Source organism: Solanum stenotomum, chromosome 12 (genome assembly GCF_019186545.1).
Source record: "Solanum stenotomum isolate F172 chromosome 12, ASM1918654v1, whole genome shotgun sequence".
Lineage (NCBI taxonomy): Eukaryota > Viridiplantae > Streptophyta > Magnoliopsida > Solanales > Solanaceae > Solanum > Solanum stenotomum.
Window position 1 is genome coordinate 41,489,837 of NC_064293.1, and position 21,509 is coordinate 41,511,345.

Consider the following 21,509-nt stretch of genomic DNA (forward strand, 5'->3'; position numbering starts at 1 on the left):
ATATGATGGTACCCTCAGAGTTATATATATTGAGATATTGATTCTTGACAAGATCATTTTTTTTACATAATGACAAGCTGATTGAAAAACATTGACACGCTTATAAAAAAGGTGATACCAACTGACCTATAACATTAAGTCCTGGTGATACATGAATATTTTTATCATTGATCATATAATCTATAGTGACGTTGTATTACATACATACTCAAAGGGAATGTACATTTAAAACGACCAGATTATAAACATTAATTGCTGCTGGTTGTTTAGGAGAAAGCAACTTCATGCCAAATGCTTTTCTGGCAAACTCTGCAGGAGCCGGAGGGCCGCTGGCTACACAAGGCCAAATGTCTCTAATGGCATTCATTTTAGCGACTTCCATATACAGAGGAACAGCAAACGAGAACATGTAAATGAACGTGATTTTCCAACAAAATTTTCTCATGGATAACTTTCACATCTCTTAAACACTCTGACTAGATTTTCCGAGAGCCTCTGACCGTAGGACTAGTCACCATTCGTGAACTTATACTTGCAGTTCTTAGAAGCCTGCGGAATTCTGACAAGCTTATCTTTCCATCTTTGTCGATATCTGCTTCTTCTAGCAATGGGTCTATGGAGCCTTTTAAGCCGGTATGCTGCATACAAGTAAAAGCCAGATATGAGTATTTTCAGAATTTCGGGGCTACCAACCAATCCACAGTCTCAACTCTTAGTATTTCTTTTCTACTTGTCTTTTGGTTTTATCTTTGCAGAGTTGCGGAACAGGACAGGGTTAAAATTTCTAGAAAGCTAGCATTTATATATATATATATATATATATATATATACAACAGTGTTGATCAGTTGAAGAAGAAAATACGACATACTAACCATTCTAAGTTCTTCTGGAGTTATGAATCCATCTCTATCAACGTCAAATTTCTCAAAAGCAGTTTGCGATCTTTGCTGCCATTTTAACAAATTATGCTCCTCTAACTGATGGACATGTAGAGTCGCTGCAACAAACTCCGGGAAATCAACAAGCCCGTCTGTGTTACTATCAATCTGAAAAATCAATGAACAAAATGCTTCAGGATTTTGAACTACAGGAGAAAAAACTGTAGGAAATGCAGTATACATAGGCAGAAAAAAAGCATTGACAATCGGTGAGTAAACCCTCAGATTATCACATGGACTCATAAGCTGGAAATTTACAGAACTACTATGTGACATCACATTCCTTTTTTCCTTTTTGTGGATGGCTCTTTGGTGCGTTTGTCCTTTTCTTTCCTTATTCCCTTTCAGAGGAGTGGGGACTAAATTGGTTGCAAACACGTTCCAGCTTGACGCCATAGAAGGTATTTCATAGTAATAACTTAATCTTACATGCCATATTATAGTGATATACTTCATTCCTAGATATATTAGCTTACCGCTTGAAGAATCTCAAGAACCCGTGATTCTTTCATCTTCCAGGGGAGATCCTTGGCAAGTGCCTGCATTAGAATTGGATGTCATAGGAGAGAATATAGTTGACAAAAATAACATTATATTACAGAATGCTTTGTTGCAAAGAAAGGAATATAAGTGCTCGCGATGTTAGCCAGAAACTTAGAGAAACTGTACAGGAAGAAACTAACTAGACCATGAAATAAGGGAAATACCTGTCTCATTTCTTCAAGGCTAATAACACCATTTTTATCCACATCAATTGCAGAAAACTGGTCCCGGACATCTGCCAGCTCCTCCTCATCAAGTGTGCTAGCCAATGCCTGCCAGATAACGAAATCGCATGAAGTTAATGTTCTCTACTTTTTATTTTGACCTTGCATCAGATAAGTCTATGAAAGTAAGAAAGCTATGAAGTTACCCGTAATGCAAATTGTTTTAATCGACTGTATTTGACAAACTGTCGCATGTTGGACAAAACAGAAATGTCTAGTGGAATCTCAGAAGCATCACCTCCTTCACGGACCCATGGATGTGCTGAAATGTTCGTATATATCAGTTTGAAAAAACTACCATTTATTGAATCAACAATTCAAAGGTGATGAGAATACCAGTAACATCTAATTAAGTGAAAACAATGAAATAATTATATGAAAATTATTCAATATAATTATATGAAATTTAACAGAAATATGAAAGCTATTTAGCAAGAACTAATAAAATGGACATCCAACACCAAACATTGCTAATGAAGTGGCTGACTCAAAATTGACAAATTCAGTGTATGATCTTTTGGACCTTGAGTTACTTCTCCGATAATCATGCTTGGTAAATGTAAAACCTAAACATCACTTAAAAAATTGTACTAAATCAGAATACAATTACTTACATAGGGCCTGGGCAGCAGTAAGTCTAGCACGAGGATCTTTCACCAATAATTTCTTAACAAAATCTTTAGCACTGTTGCTTATAGTTGGCCATGGCTTGCGACGAAAATCAGGTTTGTTTCGTAGGACCTTAGCATAGCAGAAGCGGAGTTAGAAACAATACTAAATCAGCTAAAATTAAAGCACAAAGACTTTACCGAACATGACAATGAACAAGTTACACTTCTCAAAGGAATAAAATAACACATTTGAATAAGATTTTATTTAAATAAACACCAAGACAATACTTATTCAAAGATATAGCAGTAGCTTCGATGAACTCAAAAGAGAACAAGAAAATTTCAGGTTCAAGAAATTTTAATACCGACTATGGAATGCAGACTAAGCTAATCACGAACTAAGAATAATAAAGCACAACTATACAGGAAATTCATCATCAGTACCATATTTGGAGTAAAATTCTGAAATCTCAAATGTAAAATTGGCTAATCAGACACAGAATTATGCATTTTTTTAAAATGTATTATGCAAAGTCAATAATGGTAAACATGCCACTTTGACAGAATACAAAGTTTATTTCCTAGTAGAGCTTAAAGATCATAAATTCATAATGCATTTCCACAAGTTTCCAAGAAAAAAAACACAATTTAAAATGTTGCCCAGATGCAGAGCTATAAAAATAAATATTAGCAGCTCACCTCCTTGAATATGCCATCCTCTGTTTTATCCCAGAAGGGCCGGCGACCACAAAGCAAAATGAATGTAATTACACCAATGCTCCACACATCTGATTCAGGTCCAGATTTACGCTTTAATACCTCTGGGGCTACGTAATATGCACTTCCTACTATATCTTGGAATTTCTTCCCTGCATTTATTAATTTACAGTTATAAGTTTTTGCTATCTGAGGAAGAACCAAAAACATCTTTGACGGCTTTAACAGATTTATGAAGAATTGAAGTTCATACACCATAGCAAAAAGATCTTTTTCAAATAAGAAAAATGAGTTTAAACTAAAATATGTCATTGAGTAGATTTGTGGACATCCAATCACCTGGTCTTATGAAGTCTGAAAGACCAAAATCTGTGGCCTTTAGTGGTGAGTCCTCCTTTGGAGATTTAAAGAGAAAATTCTACAAGAAAGAAATATATGTAAGAGAAGCAACATGAAGCAGCATTAATAAACCAAAGGAAGTACATAACTTCTTGCAAACCTCAGGTTTCATATCACGATGCACCAAGCCATGTAAATGACACTGAGCCGCAACTTTTAGCATCTGACGTACAACTATTGCTGCATCTTTCTCGGTATAACGGCTGTCCTTTCTGATCAAAGGAAATCATCGATAAATTATATAAGTATTCTTCTTAACAAGAAATAAATTATAGAGCAAGCACCACAGATCACGAGATTAAGTAAACCTGGTTTATACCACTTACTTGGCCAAAATGCGGTCCAACAGCTCTCCGCCCTCGCATAACCTACAGGAAAACAAATTTCTAATCCATCAACTTCCCATCAGATAGCATAATCGATTGTTAAGCAAAGAACTAGGACCTGACGAATCCAAACAGAGCTCTTAATAACGAAACTTACTCCATTACTATGTAAACATAGTTATCATCCTCAAATGCATTATAGAAATCAACTACATTCTCGTGACCGGCCAAGGCCTTCAATATCTTGACTTCTCGTTTTACATCCTCAACTGCAATTGGAACAACCATCTGCAACGATTCACTAGAGTTATGCTATAGTTGTAATAAACTGGAACATCAAGAAGTTCAAGGTAAGGCAATTGATCATGCAATAGTACTAAAACTTAACAAGCGTCTAAAAGAGAAACTTCTGCAAGTATTCGTATTTGCATGAATAACCCCATCATTCCAGAAGGATGAACACATCTTAACTGGTGTGCAGAGATTATACGAGACAAAGCTGGAGGAACCTTTCACCAAAAGAAAAGTTTTTCTCCATAAAAGCCGATGGTGAACAAAATAGTTGCATCATGCATCAATAACCAAGACTTGTGCAGTAAGTCACATAAGCTATGTTGCTCGGACTCTTCAAAATGTCAACGGGTGCGTGTTAGATTCTCCAAAAGTAGTGTATTTTTGGAGAATCCGACAGGGGTGCAGCATCGAAAGTGAAGAGTCCGCTCAAAGAAGTTTCCAGTGCCAATTGACTAAAAACCAGCTCTCTCTATAGTCTAAACCAGGTCAGGGAAGCCATTTTCCATTTAACTGTACATAATAACAACAAGCAGCACTAATCACAGAAAACTAAGGTCCAGTGCTTAGGTGTTTCTCTCTATATGTCAATGCTTAGAACCACAACCATCATTATTAACCAGACAGCTCCCATAAACCTATAGTTTTCGAGATATTTACTTATCCCATCCGTCAAGTTTGTATGTACCCACGCTCCTGTTATTATTTTTTAGAACCTCAGGAATTATCCTTTCCAGCTGCCCCCCCCCCCCCCCCCCCCCCCCCCCCCCCCCCCCCCCCCCCCCCCCCCCCCCCCCCCCCTTTGCCCTTGGGTTTGTCAACCAACCTGGCATGTTCAGACAGGGGCGCCTCGATGATGGTCTCTTAAAAAGTGCAGCTTCACCGGTTAGCAATCCATTAAAAATTAACTACAACTTAAATTGGTACTTCAAAACTAGCAGAAGAAAGTATTTTGTAACCACAAAAGCTATACAAATACACTGATTGAACCAAATAAACAGAGACATGAACTAAAAACAAAAAGGATAAAGCATGCGAAGCAATTCAGTAGTTTATGGATATTCTTCTGAGTCAACCGAAGTCAATCAAGACATTTAAAAATAATTCAGAAGAGATACTTGAACCTATAATTAGGATTGAACAGAAATTTTCACAACCCTGATTCCAAATTTGGTGCACTACATAACTCCATAAGAATTTGATATAGCAGGGGATGGGGAAAGGGGAAAGGGGAAAAAAGAGAACCTTTTTCTTTTCAATTCTCTTGACAGCCACGCGATTTCCATTAGACTTGTCTGTGGCAACATATGTGTATCCAAATTGTCCATGACCCAACAACTTCCCAATTGTAAACTTCTTATCAAAATCTTTATCATACCCAAAATCCGTTCTTTTCCCACAAGGAATAATCCCACTTTGCCTCCTCGTATTATGCTTAACATTTTTCGTTTGTTGCTTAACCCCACCGATATCCTTACCTTTCTGTCGATTGTAATGAGACCCCTCTTGTTTTCTTGATGTATTTGTTGTTGCAGAAACCGGTTTCGCTGAGCTCCGCCGATTACGGTGGCCATTCACGGTGGCGGTATTGGTGGTGGTGGTGTTGCTGTTAGAACCACTAACTTTTGAGCTAGAAAAACATATATTGCCCATTTTGATATATGATTAAAATCCTCGAAGTTTAAAATTTTCAGATGTTTGAAAGGAAAAAAAAAAACAAATAATCAAGAATCAAGATTATGGTTAATATAGGGAGGAAAGAAAAGGGGCAAATTAAATAAAAGAGGAAAGATTATAGGAAATAGGAGGAGGAAGAAAGGAAGAAGGAGAGGGGAGGTGATGGACCATGGTAATGGTCAAAAAACAAACTTTTTCATTTTTTTTTTTTGAAGAAGAAAACCATAAGCCCTCTTATTTCTTATTTTCAGTTTGGAAGAATGGAGGGAGAAAAAACTGATTATTTACTACTTCTTTCTTTTCATTTTCTATATCTAACATTTTTTTCTCTATAATAAAAAATAAAATAATGGCCTCTCTCAGATTGAGATTTTTCTCTCACTTTTCTTTTTTTAATGGAACAACAGAAAATATAAATGAGGTTTTTGGTGTTTTCTTTTGGAAATTACCAGTCCCTTCCTCTCCCCAGGTACGTATTTCATACGCACGTGCAGAAATTTGGTATCAAGACTACTAGAAAAGATATGCTGACACAAAAAAAAAACGTGGTATAAATCATAAATATATAAATTTTAATTTGGCCTTAGATATCGTTTAATTTTAAATGTGCACAAATACATATCTAAATTATCATAATTTTAAATAAAAAGACATACATAGAAGAAATCACGTGATATTAATTCAAATTTTAGAGTAATTTAGTTCGCAAAAGATGTGCTCCAAACATATCAATACGTACAAAGCATTAATTTGTCAACATTCGAAAGGTTGATCATATGCCTAATCAATTGACAACCAGTAAAATGACATAAGCCTAATTAGTTTGATAGAAATTAAAAAAGCATTTTTCCATTGCATTCTCACTCCATGATACGAGTACTAAAAATTTTCTATACATCCCAAACTATTTTGACCTCAGTTTTCATTCACGTGATTCAAACAATCATTCATATATATATTTAGTATTTTAAATTTAAATCATACTACAATGGTAAGGAAAGAAAATGAACTTAAGTTACTCCCTTCGTCCTCTTTTTAATTTTCGCTTTATATAGTTTAAAATAATTATTACTTTAGAAATTCAAGAATTGAAAATTAATAATTATTTTTAACTATATCACCGACATAAAAAAAAATATTTCCCCTATCATATGTTAACTATTGCTATAGCTCAGAAAAATTATATCAAATTAAAATAATTATCACCTTAACGATACAAATTGTTTTTAGCTATTTTCTTAATATAAAAGAAATAGATTTTTTTTATTTAGAAATGTTTAATTCAAAAACATTTAATAAATAAGAATAGCTTAGTGAATTATACTTTATATTCATTTCTTTTTCTTACTGGACGTAAAAAGAATCTAAAGTGACCGTAAAATTGTACGGAGGGAATAGTTTAATCACCAACTTAAGATGAATTTTATTTTCTAAGGACACCAGTATACCACATATAATCCATCAGAGTCAAGGAAAAACTCACGGTGATTAAAATAAACTAAAGTTTAAGACATCATATAGATAAACATTTTGCAGAGTACAATATTGTTAGAAAATGCCTCGCCGTCCATCAGAGGGATTAATTAAAAAAAGAAACAAAAACGTTAACAGTCATATCATATAATATTATTATTAAAATATATTTCAAACTTAATATTATAAAGGTATAATGAGTTTAATGCTAATATCTTTACAAATTTACCTCGAATTACTTAGTTGAAAAATTTTAAAAGGAGGAAGAGGGAGTCGGTGATATGCGTTTGCCTAACTAAATATTCTGTGTACTTCATTAGTTAACTAAGATCTTTTAATTAAAGACATAACTCTATATAAATTAAGGAAAACAAAAATGTCGATTGCTCAATTATAGTCTACCGACAAGAGGAGGATAAGAGATGTAATAAGGTGATGAAATGTTAGCCATATAAATAAAGATGATTGAAGTGGTTTAACAACCACTTTTTAATTATTTGAAAGTGAAATACTATCTACAAAATAAATTAAATCCCCCTATGTTTGATCGTCAAATCCTCAAACATTTCCCAAATGTCCTCTAGGCATCCAACACGCTAAAGAATACATATATATTTTAATAGGGCTCTCGTAAGATTGAATGATCGAATATCCTAATAAAAAAAATAAGTCAATATCAGATTAAATTAAAAATCTTTGCAATGTGCTAACTGTTAACTATGTTTAAAAAACTTGAAACTAAATGTGAACTTTTTTTTACATAATATTTTTAAATTACATTGCTAGGATTAGAGAAGATTTTTGTTGCTATAAATTAAATTTATCAGTCACTAATTCAGATATTTTTAAAAGCAGTGGACAGATAAGGCCTGATGTGTCAATCGATATCTGTCCCAATCCTACTGGCTGATCAAGGTTGAGAGTGAATTATGTCTATGTTTGGCACAAGTATTGACCTTTCACATGTATTTGGCAAGTACAAGTCATATTAAGAAACTTTCAAACTTGAACTATACAAGTGAGTGACTAAGTGTCCGTTTGGATTGACTTATTTTAAGTGTTTTTAAGCTAAAATAACTTTTAAGCAATTTTAAAGTGTTTGAATAAAGTTAAAAAGTGTTTATAAGCATTTATTTTAAAGCCAAAATAACAAAAATAAGCCAAAAGCCATAAGTTAGAAATCCTAACTTATGGCTTTTGGCTTATGACTTATAAGTCATAAGCAAAAGCCAATCCAATAGGTCCTAATTAACTTCTATATATGGTGATGAGATGACCAATCTAGTTGATACACTGGTCATAAAGATAATGAAGATTTATTCTAATTAATGGCGTCAATTGGGTTATATAAGATTAGGATTTGGAAACTTTCCTAAAAATTCGAAACACGAAAATATCTTTGTTCAACATGATTTTAAAATAGATTTCAACAACCAAATACATTTCTCTTTTCTAAAAAATATCAAAAACCCAACTTGTAAGGGTTAATTATGGAAGTATCTTACCCCCAAGATGTATCTCTTCAATAACATTTTCAGAATTATGTTTACACTAGTGTAATTGGCCGCGCTTTGCGCGGTTATGAAAAGAATTAAAATAAAGTTACATACTAATATCAATAATTACTTTAATAAAAGGAATTTTTTATTAATCACATAATTTCATAGAAGAGAAGCTATGAAAAATATTTAGGTTAAATATGAAATTCATTAAGAAATTAATATATGTGAACTTTGGAAAGTTAAATATTAAAAATAAATTTCATAGAGAAAAAGAGAAGGTAATATTAGAACTACTGAAATGTAAACTTGAGATGTGATCATTTTTTTCTTTTTTATTTGGGATCTTTTTTAGTATAATTTATATATATTTATGTAAACTTGAAATCTGGTCGTTCTTTTCTGCTTCTTTGTAATCTTTTTAATTATATTCTTAGTATAATTTTTCGACAATGTGTAACTCGGATTGCCATTAATAGTTATTATCCATGATTATATCGTTAGCCAACACTATTTTTAATCATTATCCACAATTACTATTACTTGTCGTCGTCATCACCCAATCATCACATATTTTAATTATTTTTATTGTACAATATTAGATTAATTTAATATTTGATTAATAACTTTTTAATAATTAAATTTTAAATAATTTTTTTTTACATATTTAAATGATGAAAAATAACAATCTTAATTAGTTAGATTTCATATCTTAATATATTATTATTACATTTAGGTTCAGATATTCAATTATTTTTTGGACAACTTATATTGGGAAAACAAAAGAATTATGTAAAATTTAGAAATAAACATAAAAGAGAACAAAAGAGAATTAACTATGCAAAAAAGATTCAAAAAAATGACACATACAAATTCCTATTTTTTAAAATTTTGCTTGGCTTAAACACAAAAATATTAAAAAGTAAATTTCACATTTTAAATAAATATTACATTTAATATAATAAATTCCCGAGAATAAAGAGTCACAGTAATTAAGAGGATTAACAATGTGGCTTTGGACTTGTTTGTAACATAATAGGAGTAATATTTGTACATTATTACATTAATAAAGAACATTACTTATAGAAAATGAAAAGACAATCAAATTAGAGTTATTGAGACAAATATTTTATTATAAGTAAATAGAAAGCAAGGAAACCAACTATATTTTTAAAATTATAAATTAATCGCAATTTTGAAATAACTTAAGAACTCCTGGAAAACAACAAATATGAAAAATATAAAGACTGCAACTTGACTTATTAATAAACAACTTGAAATCTCCTAGAAAACAGAAAAAAATGAAAAATTTAAAGATTACAATTTTATACATTAATAAAGAGTTTGTTTTTAATAAAACAAACTGTATTTTTCAAAATTATAAATTAACTTTACATTCTCATGTTCTATCATTTTTGTTATTAAATTTGCTCCACTGGACTATGGAAGTATATGTATGTATTTCTTTAAGAAGCATATCGATATTCATTTAGTCATTTCCTGCTTATATGTTTTAAAATATTATACTCCACAAACACAATAAACTAATATTATCAACAAAAAAGTGAGATGAATTTACATGAACAACTAATCTTTTTGAAGAGTGTTATCATTATAATATAATCAAATTATCTAAGAATTACATAGAGGTCTAAAGAGAATAAATTAAATGTTTTTTTTTAAAAAAAAACTCAGGATTTATATCTTCACGAACACAAACAAATAATATTAAATGTATGATTTCAACAAAGAAAGAGTTGCAATTATATTAGACATATCAAATTATTTTACCTTGTAAAATCAAATTATGCAAGAATGTCTAACAATTTTCATTATAGATATATCTCCTATAATCTGCAAAATATGATTAAATAAGTTAAAAAAATTATCTAGCAAAAGAAGAAAAGGATAAAGAATAAGGAGAAAATTGCATTTAATCATAAATCCTCCTACACATATAATCATTTTTGACAAAACATAAATAATTCAAAAGGAAATAATATAATAGAAACATTACTTCTTAAGCACCTAAAAAAATAAAGAATAATCCATATATATAGCTCAAAATCCATTAATCTCCTTCTCTAGATGATTTCATTTCATCCTATATACAAGAGTCAAGAAAAATAATAACAANTTAAATAAGGGGTTCAAAATCTAAAGAAATAAATGCACAAAGTAGTTGAAGGGGTTCGACATTCATTATATATCTACCTAAAATATTATTATAACCATATATAAATAATATAATTTTTCGCCGAGAGATTAGAATGACCCTTGACTATAAAAACTGTTATTTTAACCATATACAAATAAAAAATGGGATCTGTTACAAACACTTTTTCCTTTGTAGTACTATATCTTTTCTATATTTAGAAATTTAGTACTAACTTTTTTATTTATTCTTAATGACATGCCTATTAGTCAAAAAAATTGTCGTGACGTGCATATCTCTATCTAAAAATAATACGTGTCAAATAACTGTTACCTGTAAATGGCTTGAGACAATAAAGCCACCTTTCTTGCCACCAGACATGTCAAACCGAAGCTTTTCCTCAGGAGGCAATTCGAAAAATTCCTTAGCCAATTTTGTCATTTCTGATATTAATTCAGCATCGATCCCATGATCAATTACCTGAAAAACTCCCCAATCTTCACAAGCATTTACAATTTCCTCACATATTTCACTTCTTCGACTTCCATTAATATCATCAATACCTTGCAACGATATTACTGGAATTTCGTCACTAAATTTATTGTAAGCCACTTTTGGACGTTCTTCTTCATCCCTAATAAAACTTGTTTGAAGGGTCTTTTCATTAGCTAGAGCTGTTAGTGTTGAAGGTGCCATTTTTATTTTTATTTTTGTTCAAAAGAGTTATGAGGTGCCTTTTTAATGTTGAGAGTAAGGTGAAATAAGGGGTGGAGATTTATAAGGGAGTGTTGGCGTGGAGCTATTACTACCCTTCGTGCCAACTAACAACAATTCACGTGTTTTCTTTCTAGAATTGTATTTTGCTTAAGAGTTGAAGGGTAGATACCACCATACTTCGGGGGAAAAAAATGAAAAGACGTTGAACCTCCATTTAATTTATATGATATTGTTTGATTTGATTTTTTTATAAAAAAAATTAAAGTTTATTAGTTAGAGTTAAGTTTAAATATTTATTTAGCTATTAATTACTTTATCTATTTCATAAAAAATGGTCTAGTTTGACTTGACACGAAGTTTAAGAAAATTAAAGAAGACTTTTGAATTTTGTGGTCTTAAATTAAAGTTATGTCAATTGTACAAAATTGACTTTTAATCTTGTAGTCTTAAACATGTTATGTGGAAAGCTGAAATTAAAATGTTACTTAAAAAAAAAAAGAGGTCATTCTTTTTTAAACAGACTAAAAAGGAAATGAGGTCATTCTTTTTTAAATGGAGAGAGTAAGAAAGTATTTGTTTTAATTCTTTTAAAATAGATTAAAATGTAAAGTGTAACACTAAAAATGAATATTGTTTAACTTCTAAAATGGTATTAATACTATTGTATGTACTCTGTATTATACTGCTCTTCCGTACCATCTTATATGATATATGAGTTAGTTTAACTTGACATGGAGTTTATGAAATAAAGATTTTTTAAAAAAATTTTGTGGTGTAAAATAGGTAATAGATATTTGTGTGGTTTTAAATCATTTCATTATGAATAAAATAGACATTTTAAGATAAAATTTTATTTAATATAAAAATGTGTCATTTTATTGGAACGGACCAAAAAAGAAAATTAGTAGGAGTACTAGTTACGGTTTTAGGGGAAAAGTGTGGTTGCTTTGTTGAAAAGTAGTTACTACTAAAGTATTTTGCTTTTTAAGAAAAACAAACGCAACCAAAGAGCTGTTTTTCCAATATTATAATTAGAGTTGTCAATATGGGCTAGGTCCGTTGGATTAGTCTGGCGTGATTTGATAGGGTTGGATTACAATTTTTTGAGCCCTTAAGAAAAAGTTTTATAGCCCAGCCTGAATAAGCCTGTCGATCTGTGGGGCTTGACAAATATGGATAGGGCCGTCCCGTGGGTCAAATAAAAATTAATTAAAAAATAAAAATAAAATAGAGTATTAAAAATTACAAGAGTCTAAACTCAATATATGCTTAAAGTTTGAAATATTACAATTTAAATATAAATTTTGTTTATAAAACATATACTACATAAAATAAAAATTTCCTAAAATTTCTAGGAATCACTACATAGGTCATAGATTATGGAATATTGTCATAGTTTTTGTATTTTATTATGATCATTGAAAAACAATTAGGTTAATATTTCTATTTAGCTATTTATGCTTTTACTTGATGTTACGACCTGATCTCGAAAACTAAGGTTTCGGAACCAATTTCGCAACTTTTGGCAATTTTGTTGAGTTTTGGAAAAGTGAGTTATTTGGAAGTTGCCACTTAATTTTTTTAGGAAAACTAAGAAAACTAATTTAAAAGGGGTTTTTTGAAAGAAAACATTTAAATAAACCAGAGTCGGGCAAGGGTTCAAATAATTCTCTAAGGAAGGGTTTAGGCATCTTAGAGAATCTGCTAACACGCGGTTGACCGATGGATTCAAAAGTTTGGCTAATTTTATAAAATAAAAGAATTACTTATAAAAATCTTATTTGAAACTTAGATAAAAAAGAAAAAAAATCTTTTGATGCTTGTAAAAATCTTAAAAACAATCATAACTTGAAACTTTGATCCATGGTCAAGTTTTGAACCATACCATTAATTCAAATTCAGCAACATGGATCAAGAGACCTTGTTTAACAACTATGAAAGAATATAGAAAAATCCTTAAGTCATTCATACAAAGTCTTAAATTATTTTTAAAAGAGAACTAATTTTAGTTTAAGAAAAACCTAACAACTCTATCCTAATCAAAATTTGGACTAAATAGTTAATTCAAAACTCATAAACATAGATCCAAAGCTAACTACTAACTATGAAAGAATATGAATAATTCTCAAGTTAGTCTAAGAGCTCAAGTTGCCTAACTTGAAAGAGTTTTATGAGAACTTTAACTACTTAAAAGAAAAATGAGTGACGAAATAGAAAACTTCCCCAAGGATTCATCTAAATTAATGAAAAAAGGGTTAAAGAAAGTTAGCATCAATGATAATAATAAGAAAATATAAACAAGACATTTTTGACTCATATTAAGTCCCTTTTGGGACTGAATTGCCGATCTGCTGCTTGCTTAGTTACTGCTGGCGTTACGGTATAAATTGGACTTGTTAAAGTCCAAGAAATCTCAATTTTAGCCCCTCGGGGGACTGCTGCTACTGCTTCGGTTAAATGGGATTGTTTTAAGTCCAAATTTTCCAATTTTTCAGCTTTTGGGAGTGCTGTAACTGCTATTGAGTTGCTGCCAGTGATTTGAAGTTTAACCCGATGATATTAACTTCCCCTTCACGACTTTGATGAGGTTGACTCGAAGAAGAGGAAAATGCAAGAGAGGGAGTCCAAGAGACTGGTTCTGGGCAGCGAACCGGAACAACGAGTTGACAGAGACAATTCCACCTCCTTCAACTGGAACGGCCACAAAATTTTGAACTATTGAGTCGAGAATTCCCAAGCTTTTTAAGGGTACTCTCATGTCTAAAAAAAAAACCCCCTTTGAACAGTGAGAAGAAGGCCTATTTATAAGGCTTAAAATCTCACAAAATTTGAAAAGATTTTCGATGTGGGACTGCTGCAAATTGAAACTCGTTTGAGAAACGATGTGGGAGAAGCTGAAATTTCCAATTTCCATTGGAACCTTCGAATAGTACCAAGGCTCGTGCCTTGCACACAAGGATGTACGAATTCGAGGGAGAGAAGAGTAAGTTGGGTCTGCGAATTTGGAAATTTGGGGCTCGTCTTGCCTCGTTCTTTGTTTGTTGTTGCCCTCGTATGTGTGTATGAGGTGAGTTGCTGGAGATGTGTGTGCTGTGACTTGTGAGAGTAAAGAAAAGAGTGATGGGTCTGGGCTGAAGGAATAAAGGTAATGGGTTGCTGGAGAAGGCTGATAATGGGCCAAAGAATTGGGTAGATTCTGGCCCAAAGGTTCAAGAAGAAAGTGGTTAGATTCACAATTAAGAAATAGCCAAATGAAATAACAATTTAACCAAACAAAATTAAGAAGCTAACCCAAATTGAGTTACTTAACAAATTTGGCTAAAGCCTAGATAAGATGAAACAATATTAATTAATTAACGAGTTTCTTAATCTTAGTGAAATAAAATAATTAACTTAATTGTAAATTAATGATTCAAAATTATAACCATAACTTAAACTAAACTAATTTAAGAAACTACTTACTCAATTTAAAATCTTTTTTGAGATGATTCGAAATATTTATAAAATAAACTAATTATATACAAAGCTATATAAAACATATATATTACTTAAAAATCATAAAAATGGTAAAATTTAATCAAAAATAACTTGAAAAATATATTGAACTTTATAAAAACTAATTATTTCAAATCACTTGGAATTTAAGAAGCTCGGTGATTAATCTATATCGTGGAGGGCCAAAATTGGGTGTCAACAACTGCCCCTCGTTTGCAAAAAATGAAGGATGACTGATTCAAAAACATGCCCCATTTCCTCTGAGGTCTGTAGTTTGAAACAGTTAGAAGACCGAATCCTTATATAGGATTGCCTACGTATCTTGCTGGAACAAGAAATCAGGTCTGACGTAGTTCGAACCAGAAACTCAAGGAAGAGAACGAGAGATTTGCCATAAGAAGGTAAGAGATTTGAAACAATGAAGGGCAAAGTTCTTCAACATAAAATAGAGGATAAGAGTCTGCTCGTTGGATTGGATCCTTGGTGTCGGGAATCCTTCATAATAACATCTTTGAAAAGTATTGGTTTATGTCCCTCTTCTGGTGAATGTTTGGACTGATCATTCCAAGATTGAAAGGACCTTTTCAAATTTTGACTCTAATTCTAACGACACCTGCAGAGTTCAGATGCAATTAGTAACAAAATAAAATTATTAAAGTAAAAGATAAGTTTTCAAATGAAGTTGTTCAGCTCATAGTGGTTTAAATAACATCTCATGGTTTTCGCCATTATGCCAAACTATTTCACCTGTAAAATTGAGAATGTGTAAGTCACGATAAAGTGAAAAGAAAATTTTTTAGAAGATGAGTAAGAGTAGAAATCATTTGAGATATGACGAGGCCACTGTGGGTCCAATGATGCCTTGTAACTTTGTAGTTCCTGCATCCAAAGAAAAATTCTTAGTTTGGAGAGACTGATTCATGTTGGCTTTGCCTTGCTATCCTGATACTCCTTTGCCTTCTGGATTACAAGCTTGTCCGGTCTTGAAACGTCGCTTGATGGAATTTTTGAGAACCTCCTCAAAAATTCTGCCCCGATTTAAAACATAATATAAATTTTGAACTTTCTGTAGTTTTGGATTGAATTTTTGAGTGAATCTCAAAAACTCTACCCTAGTTGCAATTCTGAAGTGATCCTTGATTCTGGCTTGTTGGAAAAAGTCCGCTTCTAACGAATTTTGAGATCTTCTCAAAATTTTGCCCTAGTTTCCATTATAAAAAAACGAAAATCTTACGGGGAATATGACCGAGCCGGTGGGGCGCCTACATATCCCGTTGAGCAGGAATCAGGTCAAACGTAGTTCCAATACAAGGAAATAATTAAAAAGGATAAAGGGGTGACCGAAGTCGACATAGGCCGCCTACGTATCTCATTCTTGAGAATTCAGGTCAGACGTAGTTCATTACAGATGAAAGATGCTAACAAATTAAATCCAAACAAACGATTACAAGGGAAACAATGCGATAAAAAGAGATTACAGGGAAATGAAACAACAAACTCCAAATGCAATACTAAAAGATGCCAAAGGTGCGACTCTCAGGAAACTTGCTTCTTCTTTCAACTGGTTATGCCAATAACTACTCTTTATGCTTGGGTAGTGGATTGGTGTTCACATTCGGTGGAGCTTGAGCCAATTTTACCACTTCGTTGTCGATCAAATCTTGAATTTTGTGCTTCAGAGTGATACACTTCTCGGTATCATGTCCAACAACTCCTGAGTGATAAGCACACCGCTTATTTGGGTCATACCACTCGGCTGAAGTGTTCACAGTCTTTGCTTCCACTGAATGGAGTATTCCTGCCTCTTTCAATCTCTCAAAAAGTTGAGTCCGTGTCTCACACAATGGAGTGAAGACTCGGGGAGACTTTCTCTCAAAATTGGGACGAGGTGCCTCGTTTCAATGATTTTGCATTGGTCGTGGAGAACGAAATGTTGCTTGATTGTTGCAAACATAGTATTGTGAACCAAGATAGCTTGGAGGTGCTTGACGGTTATATCAGGTAGCTCCTCGGGTTGTTAACATCATAACCTCTTTCTCCTTTTTCCTTTCAAAGGAACCAGTTTGATAGGCCCTGTTAGCAAACTGAGATGATGTGTAACTCATTATTCGACCAGTTTTGAGACCGTCTTCAATAATTTCTCCAGCCTTAATAACTTCAGCAAATGTCTTTCCACCCATTGTCACCATTCGCTCATAATATTCTGAGTCTTGAGCTTGAATGAAGTAGGTGATCATTTCTGATTCCTCCATGGGTGGGTGCACCCTAGCAGTTTCTTCCCTCCAATGAATGGCATATTCTCGAAAGCATTCAGTCGACTTTGGTTTTTGCTTGGTAATAGAGATCCTATCGGGAGCGATTTCAACATGAAACTTATAGTGATCCACAAAAGCATTTGCTAGATCATCCCAAGTACGTCATTTAGTCACATCTTGCTTTGAGTACCACTCCAAGGCTTTTCCAGTCAGACTTTGATTGAAAAGCTTGATTCTTATCCCTTCGTTGTTTCCAACGCCAATCAACTTTTCACAGTAAATTTTCAAGTGAAAGAAAGGATTTCCTGATCCACTGAACTTTTCAAACTTTGGAATCTTGTAACCGAGTGGAAGCTCAACCTCAGGGAATGTGCACAACTCTTCATATCTCACACTCTGGCTACTATCGAAACCACGAAGACCTCTCATAGCATCTTCCAAGCTTTTCATCTTTTTATTCATCATTTCAGCATCAATTGATTTTGCATCATTTTCAATTTCAATATAATGATTAACATCTTGGCGGTGAAACTCTTGAGCCTTGGTAACAGGTGGAACAGTGACATAAGTATACACTGGCGGAGCATGATGTGTTACTGTTGGAGCTTTTGGAGAAGCAAATGTGTACACAAGAGGAGTATCCTGTTTTAAATGAGGGAGATGAGCACTTTGAGTTTGCTGAAAGGTGGTAAAATGATCTCCTTGATTGAGCTCACTTGAAGTCAGAAACGAAGGTGACATGAGCCCTTTTTGGCGAGCATCAGGTGGTAGGTTCTGAGAAGTAGCTTGGTAATGAGCTACCAAGAGATTCAGTTCACCAATTTGTCGCTCTAGACGAGCAATGACTTCCATGGGTGATTCTGTTGCTACTGAGGCACTAGGATTAGCCGCGACAAATGGAGTGGGGATCATTTCGGACGAAGCAACCGTGTTGATAGTGGGATCCATTTTTGACCGAGTCTTCTTAGTAGTCCAAGTAAGAAATGAAGAGTCTGTAGAAATTTTCTTGACCTTAGACCGTGTAAAATATGAATGTTCTGCCAGCGGGTACTTTGATGAAGTGAACAAGTTTGATTACCAACACAAATCAGTCTGTCCTTTTAAAAACAACTCAAAAAAAATAAGAGTTAGTCCATTAATCATAATAATAAACTAAAGTAACATATAGAACAAATAACATTTGTTTTGCTTAAAACAAATTAGTCCAAAATCCGAAGAACAAAAGACTAAAAAAGGGTGACAAAATGGGAAAACTTCGATCATTTTGTGCACTAAAATTTTAGCGAAATAAAGAAATTTGAACAAAGAAAACTATATGATTTGAGTAAAGATTCAAATGTACCTTTTGGAGGGTTCAATTGAAAAGTCCTTTCGAGAAACAAGGACGTTTGAAAGTTGACTTGAAACTGACGGAATATTTCGTAACGCCGGCTAGGTAGGTATATAAATAATAATTTTCAAGAAACAATGAGGTCAACGTGAATTTGGACGATGCCTAATAAAAATTTTAAAGCTCTATTGAACCTAGAACTTGAGTGATTTTGAACGTATTTTGATAAAGAGTTAAAGAGTATTTTGGAAGGCTTGAAAATTCAGTATAAGGTTTTGAGACTTTGATATAGAATAATGGATCAATTATGTTTAAAGCAAAACATATGTATATAAACACATAGGTCAAACAAGCACAAACGAAATAAATTTTGTAACATTTAACACACAAACAATATATAACGCCTCCTAACATACATGTGACCTTTTGAGCCAAAGGTGGGCCTAACGTCTGAAGTATGTGTATATCGTTTGTGAAACATTCCACTGCCCCAAAAATATTTATAAAAACCTTATGAAATAAACAAATGGGGATACATATTAGAGGAGATGGAAGTAAATGCCAGTCCCGCGCAGGGGTACAATGGTAAATTAAACTAAGCTTCCATATGAAATCTTCATTCCTGAACTTCTTGATGCTTTTGAATTTCTTACGGATGAGGAGGGTCTTCCTTTGACTAAAACAAAAAAACTACCTATAAAATAAATATCCAACCCCAAGGGACAATGGTACGCTCAAATCGACATACATATCCTTCAAATTTAACAAATAGGTGGATGATCATCTTATATTGACCGGGGGTCAATTAGACATAAGGTGGTCTTCTAATGGGCCCAACACGCCTTGGGTGTTGAGTCAACTTAGTTCAAAATGCGCTAAATTCGGGATTTGGTTTCGCTCAACGCTAGTTGACTAAGAGTGACTTTTGAAAGACCGGGAACCCAAGCGGACAACTTAGGCTGGAACTCACAACAACCATTGGACGGATGACGTACCAATAAATTGCCGATCATTCCGAAAAAGGTTGAGTATAAAAAGTCCGGCTGCGATTATGCAGAAATCGTTCTTTAATATACCATACAAATATCAGAAAAATGTCATGAATGCAATATGACGGTTAATATTCAAAATTTAAACACATAATTGCATAAAGTAACAAGTAATGCAATAATAGTTAGCCAAACAATAAAATCCTTTTGGTTAGAACCTAGATGAATCCCCAGTGGAGTCGCCATTCTGTTACGACCTGATCTCGAAAACTAAGGTTTCGGAACCAATTTCGCAACTTTTGGCAATTTTGTTGAGTTTTGGAAAAGTAAGTTAGTTGGAAGTCGCCACTTAATTTTTTTTAGGAAAACTAAGAAAACTAATTTAAAAGGGATTTTTTGAAAGAAAACATTTAAATAAACCAGAGTCGGGCAAGGGTTCAAATAATTCTCTAAGGAAGGGTTTAGGCATCTTAGAGAATCCGCTAACACGCGGTTGACCGATGGATTCAAAAGTTTGGCTAATTTTATAAAATAAAAGAATTACTTATAAAAATCTTATTTGAAACTTAGATAAAAAAGAAAAAAAATCTTTTGATGCTTGTAAAAATCTTAAAAACAATCATAACTTGAAACTTTGATCCATGGTCAAGTTTTGAACCATACCATTAATTCAAATTCAGCAACATGGATCAAGAGACCTTGTTTAACAACTATGAAAGAATATAGAAAAATCCTTAAGTCATTCATACAAAGTCTTAAATTATTTTTAAAAGAGAACTAATTTTAGTTTAAGAAAAACCTAACAACTCTATCCTAGTCAAAATTTGGACTAAATAGTTAATTCAAAACTCATAAACATAGATCCAAAGCTAACTACTAACTATGAAAGAATATGAATAATTCTCAAGTTAGTCTAAGAGCTCAAGTTGCCTAACTTGAAAGAGTTTTATGAGAACTTTAACTACTTAAAAGAAAAATGAGTGACGAAATAGAAAACTTCCCCAAGGATTCATCTAAATTAATGAAAAAAGGGTTAAAGAAAGTTAGCATCAATGATAATAATAAGAAAATATAAACAAGACATTTTTGACTCATATTAAGTCCCTTTTGGGACTGAATTGCCGATCTGCTGCTTGCTTAGTTACTGCTGGCGTTACGGTATAAATTGGACTTGTTAAAGTCCAAGAAATCTCAATTTTAGCCCCTCGGGGGACTGCTGCTACTGCTTCGGTTAAATGGGATTGTTTTAAGTCCAAATTTTCCAATTTTTCAGCTTTTGGGAGTGCTGTAACTGCTATTGAGTTGCTGCCAGTGATTTGAAGTTTAACCCGATGATATTAACTTCCCCTTCACGACTTTGATGAGGTTGACTCGAAGAAGAGGAAAATGCAAGAGAGGGAGTCCAAGAGACTGGTTCTGGGCAGCGAACCGGAACAACGAGTTGACAGAGACAATTCCACCTCCTTCAACTGGAACGGCCACAAAATTTTGAACTATTGAGTCGAGAATTCCCAAGCTTTTTAAGGGTACTCTCATGTCTAAAAAAAAAACCCCCTTTGAACAGTGAGAAGAAGGCCTATTTATAAGGCTTAAAATCTCACAAAATTTGAAAAGATTTTCGATGTGGGACTGCTGCAAATTGAAACTCGTTTGAGAAACGATGTGGGAGAAGCTGAAATTTCCAATTTCCATTGGAACCTTCGAATAGTACCAAGGCTCGTGCCTTGCACACAAGGATGTACGAATTCGAGGGAGAGAAGAGTAAGTTGGGTCTGCGAATTTGGAAATTTGGGGCTCGTCTTGCCTCGTTCTTTGTTTGTTGTTGCCCTCGTATGTGTGTATGAGGTGAGTTGCTGGAGATGTGTGTGC

At 33.0% G+C, this 21,509-nt stretch overlaps 2 protein-coding genes across 5 annotated transcripts in view; both read right to left on the reverse strand.

Moving 5' to 3' along the window:
- Nucleotides 1-21,509, reverse strand: part of LOC125847672 (uncharacterized) — a 126,383-nt gene that overhangs the window by 64,704 nt on the left and 40,170 nt on the right. The gene's annotated exons all lie outside the window — the stretch shown is intronic.
- On the reverse strand, nucleotides 35-6,013 carry LOC125847676 (calcium-dependent protein kinase 18). Of its 2 annotated transcripts, none has more exons than XM_049527335.1 (12): nucleotides 5,296-6,013; nucleotides 3,917-4,047; nucleotides 3,760-3,801; nucleotides 3,534-3,645; nucleotides 3,374-3,452; nucleotides 3,017-3,105; nucleotides 2,321-2,447; nucleotides 1,853-1,968; nucleotides 1,647-1,754; nucleotides 1,416-1,478; nucleotides 874-1,047; nucleotides 35-638 (listed from the first exon to the last, which is right to left on the reverse strand). In XM_049527335.1, the coding sequence occupies exons 1-12, from the start codon at nucleotides 5,701-5,703 to the stop codon at nucleotides 477-479; spliced, it is 1,611 nt and encodes a 536-aa protein (XP_049383292.1). In that variant the 5' UTR covers nucleotides 5,704-6,013; the 3' UTR covers nucleotides 35-476. The 2 variants fall into 2 exon arrangements, with proteins under 2 accessions (XP_049383292.1, XP_049383291.1); XM_049527334.1 differs by having other exon boundaries at nucleotides 3,017-3,186; nucleotides 5,296-6,002.

Bases quoted from the DNA above. Each gene is read 5' to 3' on its own strand.
- LOC125847676 (XM_049527334.1), bottom strand. From the start codon at position 5,703: ATGGGCAATATATGTTTTTCTAGCTCAAAAGTTAGTGGTTCTAACAGC. The intron at 3,187-3,373 runs GTGATTGGATGT...TAATAAATGCAG, and splicing joins TTCAGACTTCATAAGACCAG to GGAAGAAATTCCAAGATATA. The intron at 1,969-2,320 runs GTAAGTAATTGT...CGAACATTTCAG, and splicing joins TACTGCTGCCCAGGCCCTAT to CACATCCATGGGTCCGTGAA.